This window comes from Symphalangus syndactylus, chromosome 18 (assembly GCF_028878055.3).
Source record: "Symphalangus syndactylus isolate Jambi chromosome 18, NHGRI_mSymSyn1-v2.1_pri, whole genome shotgun sequence".
NCBI classification, from domain to species: Eukaryota; Metazoa; Chordata; class Mammalia; order Primates; family Hylobatidae; genus Symphalangus; species Symphalangus syndactylus.
This window is the reverse complement of record NC_072440.2, coordinates 35,704,710-35,721,346: the sequence shown is the minus strand read 5'-3', so window position 1 is coordinate 35,721,346 and position 16,637 is coordinate 35,704,710. Positions and strand designations below refer to the sequence as shown.

General features: G+C 40.8%; 1 protein-coding gene across 1 annotated transcript; it reads right to left on the bottom strand.

Moving 5' to 3' along the window:
- Positions 1–8,301: 8,301 nt before the first annotated feature.
- HTR1A (5-hydroxytryptamine receptor 1A) lies at positions 8,302–12,874 on the bottom strand. The gene has a single exon (XM_055252429.2). It carries the CDS (start codon positions 12,141–12,143, stop codon positions 10,875–10,877), a length of 1,269 nt encoding a protein of 422 aa, XP_055108404.2. The 5' UTR covers positions 12,144–12,874; the 3' UTR covers positions 8,302–10,874.
- Between the last annotated feature and the right edge of the window lie 3,763 nt (positions 12,875–16,637).

Genomic DNA, 16,637 nt, shown 5'->3' with positions numbered 1-16,637 from the left:
GAAAATCCAATTACAGGTGCTTCCTTGAGAAAATATTAAATAACATTTGTTAAGTAGTTAGTATATAGCAGAGTTTTTGCTAAATATTTCCTGAAATTATTTCTTTTAATCTTAAAAAATCACAAAAAGCACATAATCATCTCAACTGACATACAGAAAACATTTGATCAACTTCAACATCCTTTCACAATGAAAACACCTAATAAACTAGGAAAATAAAGAAACTTTCTCAATCTGATAAAGAGCAGCTGTGAAAAACCCACCATTAACTTAACACTCAAATGGTGAAGAACTGCCTGCTTTTCCCATAAAACCAGGAACAAGACAGGATGTCCACTCTCATCACTTTTATTGCCCCTGATGGTAGAAGTTATAGCAAGGGAATTGGTCAAGAAAATAATATAAGACATCCATTTTTTTAAAGTAAAACTATATTTTCAGATGGCATAATGTATATAGAATATCTTAAGAAATTCACTTAAATACCTACTAAAATAATTTTTTTTTTTTTTTGAGATGGAGTCTTGCTCTGTCGCCCAGGCTGGAGTGCAGTGGTGCGATCTCAGCTCACTGCAAGCTCCGCCTCCCGGGTTCACGCCATTCTCCTGCCTCAGCCTTTCTGAGTAGCTGGGACTACAGGCGCCCGCCACCACGCCTGGCTAATTTTTTTTTGTATTTTTAGTAGAGACGGGGTTTCACCATGGTCTCGATCTCCTGACCTCGTGATCCACCCGCCTCGGCCTCCCAAAGTGCTGGGATTACGAGCGTGAGCCACCGCGCCCGGCCCCTACTAAAATAATTTTAGCAAGACTGCAGAATACAAGATCAATATACAAGAATGAATCGTATTTCTATACACTAATAATGAACTATTTGAAAATGAAATATTAAAGCAATCTCATTTACAATAGTGACAAAAAGAAAAAATGCCTACAAATAAGTTTAACCAAATAAGTGTAAAACTTGCACCCTAAAAACCACAAAATGGTATTAAGATAAATTAAATCACACTTAAAGAAATGGAAAGGTGTTCCATGTCCCGGAATCAGAAGATTTAATATTGGTAAGATGATAATAGATAATATTTTCCATGTGGATATACAGATCCAATGCAATCCTTATTAAAATCCCAGTTACGCTTTTTTCTGAAATTGACAAGCTGATGTCAAAATTTATATGAAAATGCAAGGGATCTAGAATACTTGAAGTGATCTTGAAAAAAAGAACAAAGTTGGAGGAATCACATTGCCTGATTTCAAAACTTACTACAAAGGTACAATAATCAAGACTGTGGTACTGCTATAACAATTGACAAATAGTTTAGAGGAACAGAATTGAGAATCCAGAAATAATCCTTTACATTTATGCTTAATTGATCTTCATCAAGGGCATAAAAAATTCAATGGAGAAATACTATTCTTTTCAACAAATAGTATTGAAAATGGCATTGGCAAAAAACTGAATTTGAGCCCCTTCCATGTATCATACATAAAATAACCCACAAATCAACTATCTAAATGTAAAAGCTAAAACTGTAAAACCCTTAAAAGAAAACATCGGAGTAAATCTTCCATGACTTTCTTAGATACAACTCCAAAACACAAGCAAAAAAATATTGCTGTGATGCAAATGATAATGTTAAGAAAGTGAAAAGATAACAGAATTGCAGAAAAGATTTGTAATTCATAAGCCTGATAAGAATCTAGCATCAAGAATATATAAAGAACTCTTACAACTCAATGATAAAAAGACTACCTAGTTTAAAAATGAGCAAAGAATTAAAATAGATATTTCTCTAAAGAATATATGCAAACAGTCAATAAGCATATAACCGGATGCTCAACATCATTAGTCATTAGGAAAACGCAAGTCAAAACCACAATGAGATAACACTTCAGACTCACTAGGATAGCTATAATCAAGAAGACAGGTAATAACAAGTATTGGGGAGGATGTGGAAAAATTGGAACCCTCTTACGTTGTTGGTGGGAATTTCAAATGGTATAACCATTATGGAAAGCAGCTTGGAAGTCCTTCAAAAAGTTAAACATACAGTTATCATATCATCCAGCAATTCCATCTCTAGCTTTATACCCTAGATTAATGAAAATACACACTTAGGTAGAAATTTATAAACAAGTGTTCACAACAGCTTTATTTAAAATAGCCAAAAAGTGGAAACAACCACAATGATCAATTAATTAATGGATAAATTAAATATGATAGAGCCTTAAAACTGAGTATTATTTGGCAATAAAAAAGGCATAAAGTATTGATACATGCTACAACATAAATGAACCTTGAAAACATTATGCTAGATAAAAGGATCTGGTTACAAAAGACCACATGTCAATTAATTCTATTTTGATAAAATGTCCAGAATGGGCACATTTATAAAGATAAAAAGTAGATTGGTGATTGCCTAGGGCTCAAGGATTAGTGGGAAATAAGAAGTGACTGATAAAGAGTACAGGGTTTATTTTGGGAGTGATGAATATGTTCTAAAAATTGGTTATAATGATGACTGCCCAATTCCATGAGTGTATTTATAACCTTTGAATTACACACTTTAAATGGGTTAATTGTAAAATATGTGAATGAAACCTCTGTAAAGCTGTTTTCAAAATAAAACTATACCATATACCAAGATGACAGTGGTAGCATAGTCAGAAGTAAAATTCAGTAAAATTGACCTGGCTTGCCAAGGCAGCTTTTTTTTTCACCATGTAGAGCAGTGGTCCCCAACCTTTCAAAAACCAGGGACTGATTTTGTGGAAGACAATTTTTCCACGGACTGCAGTGGGCAGGGGTATGGTTTTGGGATGATTCAAGCACATTACATGTATCATTACATTCTCATAAGGAGCATGCATCCTAGATCCCTCACATGCACTGTTCAAAATAGTGTTTGCACTCCTATGAAAATCTAATGCCACAGCTGATCTGACAGGAGACAAGGCTCAGGTGGGAATGCTGGCTCATCTGCTGTGCAGCCCAGTTTCTAACAGGCCATGGACAGGACAGATCCATGACCCAGGGGTTGGGGACCCCTGATGTAGACTATATGCCAGAGTTTCAGGGTCACAGCAATACCTACGATTTGGTAAGATACCACTCGGTGTTTCTCATTAGCTGGCTGAGTCTTATCCTGAGCAAGTTGAATATTAATACTTTCAACCTAATAGATCTCCAGTCAGGAAGTGGGAAGGCCCTAGAATTTGAACACACAAATTTCCAAATATGCAATTTCCTGCCATTTCCTTTGTTGGAAATACATCCTCTGTAGTTTCACAGTAAATTGCCTAAGATTTCTTAAGATATATTTATCTGAGGGCTCATTTTCACCAAGCTCCAAACAGATGCCTCTGATAACTTTTTCGAGGTCACTATCCGAATGTCACCTTATCAGTGAGCGGTCACCTAAACACCAATAAAAAATAGCAACATCCTTCCCCTTCACCTTAGCACCCCCTATACATCTTACTTCAGCTTATTTCATTTTCCAGATTGCCATGTGATATACTACATATGTATATGATTTTGTTATTGTTGCTTATTTTCTCTGTTTTCCTTAAGATCTGAGACTGTATTAGTTAGCTTTTCCAATATAACAAATTATCCCAAATTTTAGTGCCTTAAAATAACAACCGTTTATTTAGTTCAAAAGTCTGTGCTTTGATAATTTAGATTGAATGAAGCTGAGAGTTTCTTCTGGTCTAGGCTGCCCTCACTCTTGTGTCTGCAGTCAGCTGCCAAGTCTGTCGGGCTCTAGCTGATCCAGAATGGCCTCAGCTGGGATGACTCCTCTGCTCCATCTGGTCTCTTTGTCTCCAGCAAGTGAGCACAGGATTGTTCACATGACAGTTGGGCAGGGTTACAAGGAAGCAAGTGGAAGAGGACAGAGCCTCTTGAGTTCCATGGTCAGAACTGGTACCACATCAATGCTGCCCCATCGTATTCATCAAAGCAAGGCATAAGGCCAGCCCAGATTCAAGGTATAAGAAAATAGCCTCCATATCTTTTTAAAACATATTCATTACTTCAAATACTTATCATTTTTTTGTGTGTGTTGGGCACACTTAAAATCTATTCTCTTAGCAGTTTTCAATCACATTGTAAAAGAGGTGAACACGTGGAGAAAAATAATGGTGGCTATTTTTGCAAACAACCTGCCAAAAGATTTTACCTAGTTTTTTCACTGCTGTATCCCAAGTATGTAAAACAGTCCCTGGCCTATCAGTATTCCAGAAATCTTAGTTGAATGAACAAATGAATTTTATGCCCACTACTCCTGAGCCACAGCCTCTCCCATAAATTGCTCCTTCTTTGAAGTAAATACTTAGAATAAACTATATTTTTGGTGAAAACTTGCAATTGAAGTCCTGTATCTACTGTTCTTTTAAAGTTAAAATCAGCTTTCGCCATTTGATTTCTATCTTCTTTAGCTATTGCAAAGTCAGACTAATTATTTCCAAAGACTATGAAGCACACCATATTTACAGGATACTTCCTCTCCAAGGACCTTGGAGGAGTTTGAAAACACTTTCTCATCAATGTCCGCAGCTATGTAACAAGATTAGTGTGACCTGTTATCTCCCCTGCCTTTTCCTCTCCCTTCTGCTCCCAGCCAGCTTTTTTCCCTTGCATTTCTTCAAGGATGAAACTAGCTTAGACACAACAGAACAACCACTTTCCAATACAAACAGCTCCTTGAATTATTGGCCTGGACAACTTTCTGAAAGGCAGAGCAATTGCACAGGGTTATAGGCAGTTGGCATGATAATGCTTGGGATGGTGTCAGATATGGAAATGTCTGTGGATTCTACTCATTTCCCTATTCTTGCCATTGCCACATAAGCAAAGTAGATTGAAAAATAAAAGAAATTCACTGGATACATTAGCCTCACTGCTATGGTGTGAAAGTTTGTGTCCCCCTAAAATGCATGTGTTGAAACCTAATCACCAATGTAATAGTATTAGCAGGTGCAGTATTGGGGAGGTGATTAGGTCATAAGGAAAGAGCCTTCATGAATGAGATTCATGCACTTATAAAAGAGGCTTCAGAGAGGTTCCTGTCCCTCTTGCCATGGGAGGTTACAGAGAAAAGACAGCCATCTGTGAACAAGTTAGCAGTCCCTCACCAGACAACAAACCTGCTAGTGCCTTGATTTTGGACTTCCCAGCCTCTACTACTGTCAAATACATTTCTGTTGTCTGTAAACTACCCAATTTATGGTATTTTGTTATAGCAGCCTGAACAGACTAAGACACTAATGGATCTACATTTTCTAGTAATATAAGGATCAAATAGGTCTCTTATGGTTCTTAATAAGTGAACTCAAATAGCAAAACTGATTTTCTCTGCTCTCCACTTACTTAACTAGACAGATGCAACCTTTAGGCTTCATGTACCATTCTTAATAAACTACTTAACACAGTATTTTGGGGTTGCTCTTCCTGAAAGGCTGTTCTCTCTTGGAATTGTGCCCTCTTCGAAAAACATTAAGATCCCCTACTAAAAAAGAAATTAATATTAATCAGGGAATTGATCCAATCATTACTCTATGTAGTAGCATTCCTCATATACTCACCCAAATGGCAGATTGTTCTAATGCTGTGATATGTATTAATACCTTTTCCAGTAGGCCCCTGCCATCTGGATTGGGAATTCTTTTAGCAGAAGACAAAGCCTTTTCACATTTACAGATGAAGCTGCAAAAGGAAAGACTCACAGGAAAAACAATCCCTGACTTTCCCTTTCTGTCATTCGCCCAAATCTCCCTGGCTCAAAACCTCATCAGCATCTTCTACTCCCTCTCTCTTCACATCCAGACACCAAGTCCTGCCAGTTCCTTCTCTGATGCATTTTTCATCATCTTACTTATTTTCCATTCCTCTGCCAGCTTCTCACATTCAGGCCTTTATTATAAAGCCTTACACGTGCCTCATTGAAATCACTTCCAAAGAGAACACATCTGCTTTCGTTATTAGTGGTCTCCACTGGCTAAAACCACAGTTTCAGCTTTTTAACCTGGCATAAGTACCTCCACATACAATCTCTAGCACCTTTTTCTGTACTTAACACTACCCTGTGAACCTTCTGCTTTAGCTAAAATGTTCTAACTGGTATTTCTAACCAGATCTGCTACTTCAAATTTAAGTGGCACATTATGTGTAAAAACCACGTGGCAAAATTACAAACATTATATGTTTGAATTTTTTGCCTTGTACCTACCCCTGGCCACCCTGCTGCAACTCTTTAATGGTTAATGATTCTCTCCTCATTCTGATGCTCTCCTCCTTACTCTGCTCAAAACATTCTTCCTTTCATCTAGCCATTCCTTTGGCTTTAGACCCATCTTTTGCTCTCTCTTCCCAGACCCTTTCGAGTTAATACAACACATGGGAGGTTTTGAGTCTGCATCTTTCTCAAGGATCACCATTTGCATAATCAACCCAGGCAATTAATCAACATCCAGCAATCAGATAGAAATTTCATACTAGACCCCCACTTGCCAGGAAGAAGGGATCAGGGTGTTTCCTGTCACCTCATAAGGAATGTCTCCCTTTTCATATCACCTGCCATCTGCCCAGAGCTCAATCCTACATACAATATATAGTGTTCTCTACCCACCCTTCCCTTCCTATTACGAGCCCACAGTGATCTTTGTCTTCTGAATTCTTATAGATCCAAACTCCTGTGATTCATCCTGTTTATATGGCACTTTGACCCTGTCAGGAGTAGTTACTTGGCCTTATCAGTTTATTTTTATATATTCAAATTGGTTGAAAACTACTTTAAGGTAACAACAGCATCTTATATTAATTTGTAGTTTTATATTTCAATATTATCAAGCAGTAGCTGACACATGATCACTGAAAATGGGTTAGTAGGGCTTCTTAGTCACACTGGAAGTGACTAGTAACTAACAATTCCTTCACTTAGTTGAGGTGTTGGTAGAGGCCACAGGAAGGCCTATAGAAAACAGAAAGCCATTGTCCCTAGAGGAAGAGATGCCAGAGGAAGGAGCAAGGGTCGAGAAGAGTAATAGCCAAAATTCAACTGACAAATATGTCCAATTCAGCATTTTACTCAACATCAGGAACACATTTAGGTAACATGTTGAAAATGACAAGCTTCAGATAGTTCTTATTGCATCAGTTCTTCTAATTTTACTTTTTTTTTTCTTTTTTGGAGATAGAGTCTTGCTCTGTCACCTAAGCTGGAGTGTAGTGGCATGATCATAGCTCACTGTAACCTTGAACTCCTGGCCTCAAGCGATCCTCCTGCTTCCCCTAGGCCACAAAAAGTGTTCAGTTACAGGTAAGAGCCACCACTAGCACCCTGATTTTATTTTTCACTCTTGGGATAATACGTGTACGTACATACGTCACCTGAACCAAGCTTCATGAGCTTCAGAGTGCTCTCTGCTCTGGCAATAATGGCCCTGACCTTTGTTTATTTGAGGTTTACCCATGCTCACTTTGTCCTGCAGCCATCATTCTGACACCAGAAAGCAGTAGAGTGAACGAATATAACAACAGAAACAAGAGGTGTTCCAGACTACTTAAGTAGGGAAATAATAGAGCATAATAATTAATTTTAACATAGTAATACGTCTTATATACAAAACGCTACTATGGAAGAAGACCCAGCCAGAAAATAAAATGTCCCTCTACTTTTAATTGACAAACCCCAAAACAATCAACTGCTCCTTTTGAAACAGGGGAGGTTATTTTCCTCCAGCTGAATGTTGCAGGGAAGACAAAGGAGGGATCTCAGCACCACCCACTGTTTTAAAAAGGCAGATTGGACCCCTGTTGCTTTCCCCAGAGACTACAGTCTTCCTCCACATATCTTCAATTCTGTCCATGTTAGAAAGAAACCTATATGTTACCTGCAGGTGCCAGTCACGGAAAATGCATGGTTTTATGCCTAAATGATATGTGACTTTCTTTTTCCAGAGGCAGATTTTTTTTTTGAAAGAAATCACCCATCTAGAATGAGTTTTACTGTTGAAAACTACACTTATTTCCCTAAGTCAGATCCCTGACGTGTAAAGAAGGATCTTCTTTTAATCACTGTATTTTTAACTTTAATTTTAAAATTATACAAATAAATACAAGTAGGTAGAGATTTTGAGTGAAATAAAGATGCATGTGTTACTGATATCAGTTAATTGTAGCATTACCATTATTAAAGTCTTCTATTGTCAGGAGCAAAAGTGAAGGCAATTTTGATGCATCAGCACTTTACCTTAGTACAAATACTTTAAAGTGAAAAGAAAGCATCAGGCACTCTTTTGAGATATGCAGCTATTTTATTTCTCTAAATTCTCTATTGCCTTGACAATTATGCTCCAGTTGGATGTTCCTTCTCCATTCTTGTGTAAATATTCCAAAGCAGAAAGAACAAATGTCCAAAAGTCATTGTCATACAATTCTGTAAAAGACACAAATAAATGGAAGTCTCAAAACTTCTAATGTAAAACTTGCTGGCCAAGACATAATTTGGATGAGCAAATTTGGGGTTTGGATTATTTTAAATATAGACTTTGTTCTTAAAATTTAGTATAACATACAGAAAAACTTGGTTTCTGATATAGCTTTACTTAGATTATGTGAGCAAAAATGAAACTGAATTATCAAATGAGTAATAGTTGTAATGGAGAAGTCTATCTTATCTTCTTCACTGCAGACCCTTGTCAGCATTATACATACAAACTATTCCCAAAGTTCTAAAACTTTCCCTGTTTAGCTGGGATATGATGTCTATTCCAGTTTAGAATACAGAAGCAGACACCAAAGGAAAGCTTTTTTCAGTCTGACAAACAATAAAATGGCTTCAAGTGACAGAGCTGTCCTTTCACTTTCTTAATTATAAACAAATGAACTTTTCACTGGCAATTTTTGCAATCTGTAAATGTAATACGTTCTCAAAACAGCAAATGCAAACATTCGAAAGGTACAGTTGAAGGGAGAGGCGAGTAGGGATCAATTACTTTGTGAATTTTCTGGAAAACAAGACCATTATTCATAAGAAAATTGGAGGCTAGCTCAAACAATGACAAACCTCTAGATCTCCATCATGTAGTTGGAAATTTACATCCAGAGTACCTAAATAACTTCCCTTTCTGGGGCAGCAAAGATTTTAACCAGTTTCTCAGCAGGAGTGGCAAAGCTTCAAGAATAACTGAAGGAGCGAAAGCCTGGAGTGCTGCACAATTCAAAGGGCAAAAAGGTGGTTTCCGTAGACCCTTGGCACAGCAGAATGATCACGCTAGGGAGCAAATAATCCCATAAAATATTCTTAGCCTCCCCAGGAAGATCACCTCCTAACTAGTCCTTTAGGACCCTGCTATTTAAACTATCTGCCTGCTGTCAGAGATAGTGCTAACCTATGGACTATCTGGGCATTCCACTGAAAGCCCAGAATTCCTATTTGGAAAACAAAGTTCTGCTAACTTTGTGTCTTGGATGTCCTGTAAAGCAAATGCAGCGAGTGTTGGGACACGCTAAACAGAATTATTCCCCGATCCAAAAAGGACAAGAGCGTGAATTAGGAGGAAAAAGTCTACATCGTAAGGATAAAATTGCTCTTTCAGGTTTTACTGGGGAAGCCAGCTGGAGCCTTGGGCACGCGCGCCCTGGGGAACCTTTCCTCTTTGCCGCCCCTGCGTGTCGCCCCTTTAAAGCCTTCTTGGTCTCTCCAATCCCAAGAGTTCCGCGGGACCTTGCGCCACCGGCTAAGGCAAAAACCTCAGGTGTCTACCCATGCTTCAGGGCGCCCCAGCGCGTAGGCGGAGGAACCCAGATCCTGTAAGTCAGCAGCCAGGGGCGCCTAGCGCGCTGCCAGAGCACAGATGGCTGGGGAGGCGCGCGGATTCCAGGCCTCTCAGCGTCCCCAGAGCGCAAACAGCGGCCGGCTGGCGCCTCCCGCAGTAAGTAAGTGGCGATGCCAGGACGTATACACTCGCCAGCTACCTGTACAAACAGCGTCCGCTCTCTCCACTGTATGATTGTCAGTTTCTTTGGTGAGTGCTGACACCAAGGCAAGCATAAACAAAGTGGTCTGCACACCCTCCTCCTCGCTCTCCCTCACTGAACCGGCCTTGTACTTACAAGTCCACTCTAAGAGACACCTTCTAGCCACTTGTTTTGAGTCCAAGGAAACAAAGGAAGTAGGGGTTGTGCACTGCACGAGAGAGTTATAACTATCTCAAGTCTGCGCGAAGACGGGGAATCCTGGGGGCACCGCTGGCACGGGGAAAAGCAGCCTCTTCCGCCTCTCCGGACCAGCAGATTCGTGCATAAGGATGGGCGAGGGCAGAGAGGGAAGCAATGAGAGAAAAGAAAAGATAAAAATGGGGAGAAAAAGGTGAATATTTCAAGGGCCACAGGGCGGGAGAGATGGAGCAAATTCCCGAACCTCAAGTCCAAGTTCTAGAAGTTGGGTGATGGGGTGGAGCCCCTTAGTGGGCGCGGCGGCTGTGTGTACAGTTTATTTATTTTTTGGATTTTCTGCCTTGAACTAAGGATTAAACATCCAACGCAAAGATTTAGGAGATAGAAGGGAGAAGAGGCAATTGCTGGGATCAAAACTGATGCTACAGGCAAAGTCTGAGCCAATGTCGCTTCTCACAAACTCTCTGAATTTCCTGGGCTCTCACGCCCCTCCGCTGGGTCTCCTTTGCACAAAGCGCCCTGCCCTGGAGCAGGAAGTGGGGAGGAGACCAGGTCCGCAAGCCATGAGCGGAGCAGAGAGAAAGAGGGGAAGTGGCAAATTATCTTAAGTGTTGATTCCCTAGGGTTGGGGGAAGCATAGTGAATGGGACGGATCCTGTAGCCCCGACTGGCAGGCTACTTCTCCGTCATCACTGGCGGCAGAACTTACACTTAATGATCTTCTTAAACGCGTTTTGAAAGTCCTTGTTGAAGTATGCGTAAATGACGGGGTTAAGCAGAGAGTTGGAGTAGCCCAGCCAATTGATTATGGCGCCCAACAGGGTGGGCATGTGGCAGCTGCTCTCGCAGAAGGGCAGAACAAGAGCCACGATGAAGAAGGGCAACCAGCAGAGGATGAAGGTGCCCATGATGATGCCCAGCGTCTTCACTGTCTTCCTCTCTCGGGCCAGGGCCATCTTGCGCTTCGCCTCGGCGTTGCGCTCATTTTTCCTCTCGAAAGAGGCGGGGGCACAAGGGGTAGGACCAGCCTCGCTGGGCAGAGGCAAGTGCTCTTTGGAGTTGCCCACTCGGTGCACCTCGATCACCTCCAGGGCGGCGCCATCGTCACCTTGCCTCACCGCGCCATTGGCACACAGAGCACCCCCAGCCTTGTTCTCCACGCCCAGCCTCCAGTTCCTGCTCCCCGACTCTCCATTCACGCTCTTCTTGGGCTGCGGGGCGGGAGATGCTCCAAGGCGGGTGTCCGCTCCGGTCTTCTCCACCTTTTTGACCGTCTTGCGGATGCGGAAGCGCGCAGCTCGGAATATGCGCCCATAGAGAACCAGCATGAGCAGCAGCGGGATGTAGAAGGCTCCGAAGGTGGAATAGATAGTGTAGCCGTGGTCCTTGCTAATGGTGCATGCGTCGGGGTCCGAGCGGTCTTCCGGGGTGCGCCAGCCCAGCATGGGCGGGATAGAGATGAGGAAGCCAATAAGCCAAGTGAGCGAGATGAGCGCAGCGGCGCGCCGGGGCGTCCTCTTGTTCACGTAGTCGATGGGGTCCGTGATGGCCCAGTACCTGTCCAGAGCGATGGCGCACAGGTGCAGGATGGATGAGGTGCAGCACAGCACGTCGAGGGCGATGAACAGGTCGCAGGTGACCTGGCCCAGTGTCCACTTGTTGAGCACCTGATACAGCGCGGCCATGGGCAGCACCAACACGGACACCATGAGGTCGGTGACCGCCAAAGAGCCAATAAGATAATTGGCCACGTTCTGCAGGGAGCGCTCCAAGGCGATGGCAGCCACCACGCACGCATTGCCCAGCACCGCGCAGAAGATGAGCGTGCCCAGCAGCAGAGAGGTGATCACTTGGTAGCTGAAGGTCACGTCGGAGATACCAGTAGTGTTGCCGCCGGTCTCAAAGGGAGCCGGTGGTGATGTGGTGTTGTTGCCCTGACCAGGGCTGAGCACATCCATGCCTGCGCGCCTGGCGCGGGAAGGGGGAGGGAAGAAAAAGCAGCGCGAAGATTCGCCTCGCCCCTTCCCCTGGGGTCTTCCGCCCTTCTCCTGGGAAGTTTCGGAGGGAGGGAATGCAGGGACCCAAGCAGGAAGTTCTTACTGCTTCGGCGAAGGGTATCTCCGGGGAGCAGCTTTCTGGCGCTCCCTGTGCTCGCGCAGTCCAGCGCGTTCAGAGGCTCCAGCTGGGAAACTGGAGTTGGCCTGAAAGCAGCTCCAGGATCTCCCCGCGGCGGAGAGGTGGCTGGAACGTCTGTCTGTCGCTGTCCATCTTACTTTGCCGCTCCCGAACTGGCTGCCGGAGCTGGAGTCTCCCCACTAGCAAACAGTCTCCAGTCCCAGAAATATCTAGAACCGAGAAGCCCCATCCTCCACGGTCACTCTGTGACCCTCCTCTCCCTGTTTCCTTCCTTCCCTCTCTCCCCCTCTCTCCTCCTCTCTCTTCTCTCTTTCTCTTCTGCCTCTTTCGTCCCCCTTCTCCCCACCTGCCTTCTCTTTCAGTCTCCCTCTTCCTCCTCACTTCCCTTTATTTACCCCTCTGTGAGTTGCTTCGAAAGCCAGGCTCCCTCCCTCCCACTCTAACCCTCCCTCCTAATACTTCCCCAACCCCTAGGAATGCCTCTTTCCTCTGGGTCCCCGCCCTCCTCTCCCTCTAGCTCAGCGTCTTTGCATTCGAGTCCCTTTTTGTCAACAGAGACTCAGAACTCACTTACACACACCGGATCCCTGCCGGTCAGAACAAGGTTGTAACAAATAAACTCCGCCTCCAACCCAGCAAAACTGGGGAGGGGGTACTTGAGGGAGGGAATTCCAACTACTCATTGCCTCATATTATCTGTCAAATTCTTAAATCGTGTCAGCATCCCAGAGTGGCAATAGGAGATGAGAAAAGGAAGCATAGGGAGCCTGAATGGGAAGGTGAACAGTCCTGGGTCTGTCTCCCAATTATTGCTAATTGATGGAAGAAGACCGAGTGTGTCTTCTTTTTTAAAAAGCTACCTCCGTTCTCGCGCCACTGCACTCCAGCCTGGGCGAAAGAACGAGACTCCGTCTCAAAAAACAAACAAACAAACAACGACAACAACAACAAAAAAAACGCTACCTCCGTTATCATATACCAGTCCAGCCTGACTCCCTCGGGGAGGATATTGCCTGTGACTTTTTTTTTTAACCTTGGGGAACTGGGAGAGAACGAAATTATAAAGGACGTGTCAAAGGACAAGGAGAAGTGAACAACTGTATCTCGAAATGAACAAAACTCAGTGTGATATATATTCTAAACACACACACACTTTTCCATCACTACTACACTTGTAATTTCAGTGACACTGCCACTTCCCATAGCTTTGTGGCTAGTAAATTTAGGAATGGAAATATTTTGCATATGTGTTCTAAGTGAAGCCTGGCATTTTACATGGCCTTTTGCACTTCTTACCAGAGCCTGCAAACCTCTGGGGGAAACTTGGTGGAATCCCGGTTCGCTAGCCGGCTGCCTCTCTTAATCTCAGAAACTGGGTTCAGCACCTAGGACAGTTCTAAGCAATGAGGGTTTATGTCGCCACCTTCTGGCAAATGTTTTAGAGTGCCATCTAGAAACCCTTATGCAGAAATGAAGCAAGTATTGAGGAAATACAACTTCTAGAAAGAGGAAGACAGTTATTAAAAGACAAGGTAGTATTGAGTTTTGTCTTCTTCCTATTTTCTTCAAAAATTTATTTTAGTGCCCTCTTTTGCTCTGAACCTTATATATCAAGCCTACTATATGTTTTAACTTCCTTCGAAAGCCTGAAGTATCTGTCGTTCACAAGTTCTAACTGGGAATGCCATTTTAATAAAGCTAGGCAAACACTTTCACCTGTGTTGGTTTTGTGCTGCCATAACCTGAACTTTGGAACTGACATATTTACATAAATTTACCTTTTATTGGAGAAACGAATAGTATTGCATTTTCCAAATGATTTAACATTTGGAAATGTTAAATCATCGAAAATAAAGATACTTACAAGGGTTTGTTCTAAGCTGTTTCCTTTAACAAGAAAAAACAAATTAAATCACATTTGAGCATTGGTAAAGAATGGGACTTTTAAGCAACTACAGTAAACATACCATATACCATTTCACTTATACATCCTGATTGCTTCCCTGAGGTGAAAGGAATGCAATCTCAAAAGCAGTTGACTCTGGATAACATGCACAGATTCACAACAGATTGCAATAATCTTAATATTGTGTTCAAATCTGAGCTCTGAATTTCATAGCTCTGAATTCTCCAAGCCCCAAAAAAAAGAGCAATCACCAAAGCATCAAAAAGAATCTAGTTGGGCCAATGCATTACAATACAGGACAGTGTGTTTGGATGAGTTTTTTTTTTTTTTTTTTTTTTTTTTTACAGTTCAGTGCTGGGCACAGTTCCCACTCAATCATTTCAGCATGCCACCACAATGAGCCTGCCATTTGTGATGATTCATGGCATTGAAAAGAAAGAGATAAGCACACATGGTAATGCTGTTTACAGACTCTGAAGAAGTCTTTTTAAGATGTGTGAAGGTATCTATTTCCACTTCTAAAGTCTCTTCACAAATACAAAACTATATTTACAGTTAAAATAGAGTTGGAGGTCCAAAAATTATAATGGGAAATTGTTTAAAAGCTGAATTCTCTAAAATTAAACTTTGAAATTATAGTTGAGACTATAAACAAAGTAAAATAAAGGAAACAAAACTTAAGAAGCAAATATATGCATATCAAGAAAATAATTAAGAATTGTGTCAAACAACACATGTAAATATGTAAATCACTAATAAATCAATAAATATGTTAGCTATAATTCTGCTTTCATCTGTTGGATCCCAAATAGTTTAATAACTGACAAATTTATTTTTTCTCATCAAGAAAGTTAAAATACTGTAAAATCTGGAATTAATATTCCTGAGGTCTAGCATTTGTTATTCTGCTTTAATATGCTATGATGTAGAATTTATCAAAGTTTTTAAAAATCCAAAGTAATTCAAGTTTTTTCTTAGAAATAATATACATAATATATCAAACATTTTATTCCTTATAATTTAAAAGTTTTTAAAGGCACACTTATGAATACTAGGAGGGAAATAGAAGTATGAAAGTATGCAGCACTGACTATGGTTCCATAGTCTGCAAGTGACTAATAGATATTTATGTTTAACTTTTTAAAACTAATAATACAGTGATATATAATAAATGATATATGCAGAATGATATTGCATTTCTTCATTTTCACTTAGCCAATTTTTCTATGTTTAACTCTTAAAGATACAGAATGCCAAATATTTCTTAAGTAAATGCTGCAAACCAAAGCTCCTGCATAAAGAGATGAGCTCTTATTCTTCAAGGCCTCTAAAGTTAACCTAAAGAAAAGCAAGCTTTATAACGGATATTATTGATGATATCATTTGAAAAGAAAAATTCTAGTCATTCTGCCTTTATTCCTTTTTGAATTTACTAGATGCCAGCATAACCTTGTCAGGTTATGAATTTAGGGTATGATACATCATCCATCATGTGAAATTTCTCTAAAATAGTTCTAAAAAGATAAATATTTTTAACGTTTTCACAGGAAATTTGATACACACCCAGCATTTCAATGTAATTCCTTGACCAGGGACACAAACTAAAAAGATTTAAGCTGAAGTTTTGCTGTGAACCTTGAAGCCCTATCATTACTGAAGGCTGATGGTTGGAGTTTCTCGGTAATTGATATGTTTGTCCATTATCCCCAAACTATGGCTGATCTGTTTTTATTACTGAAGAAAGAATCTATACAGTAAAGAGTTGAATATTTGCTTATGAGATTATAAAAGTTGTTTCTAAAAGCTCCTATTGAAAAAAAGTTTTTACTTTTTTTCATGTAATTGAAACGAATCAATTATTTTGTTAGGTTAAAAATATTATTCTAAATTTAATTCTTCCCAATCCCCAAATACTACAGCACTAGGGCAATTGTGTTTTGTTCAGAACTATGAATTTTGATTGGAAATGACTAGAAGAAACAACTTACAGGAAACTTTTCCTTACATAATTTGGGAAATGTGGTCTTCTGATTATCAGTGAAAAGATTCAAGAAATGCAACCAAAATGCCAAGAAAATAATTTTTCTTTAAAACAGCACGGTTTGTTTTTGTAGTGTGTTTTCTTGACTTTTTTGTTGTGTTTTGCTTTTTTCTTATCTAATCCTCACCATCTACCTACCTCTAATAATATCATTTCTTCACTGCTTTTTATCCATGTCAGGCACTTGCAGGCCTGGAATTGCACTGGGTTTTCAATGATAAAACACAAACAGTGGAAGCCTCAATCTCTGCTTTTGAGAATTGTAAGGTTGACTTAGTGCATTGAGTACACATACTAAAAGCATAGTACATAAAGAATGAAAAATATAACATGCATTCACTATGTGGGTGACTTGAACAAATTAACCCT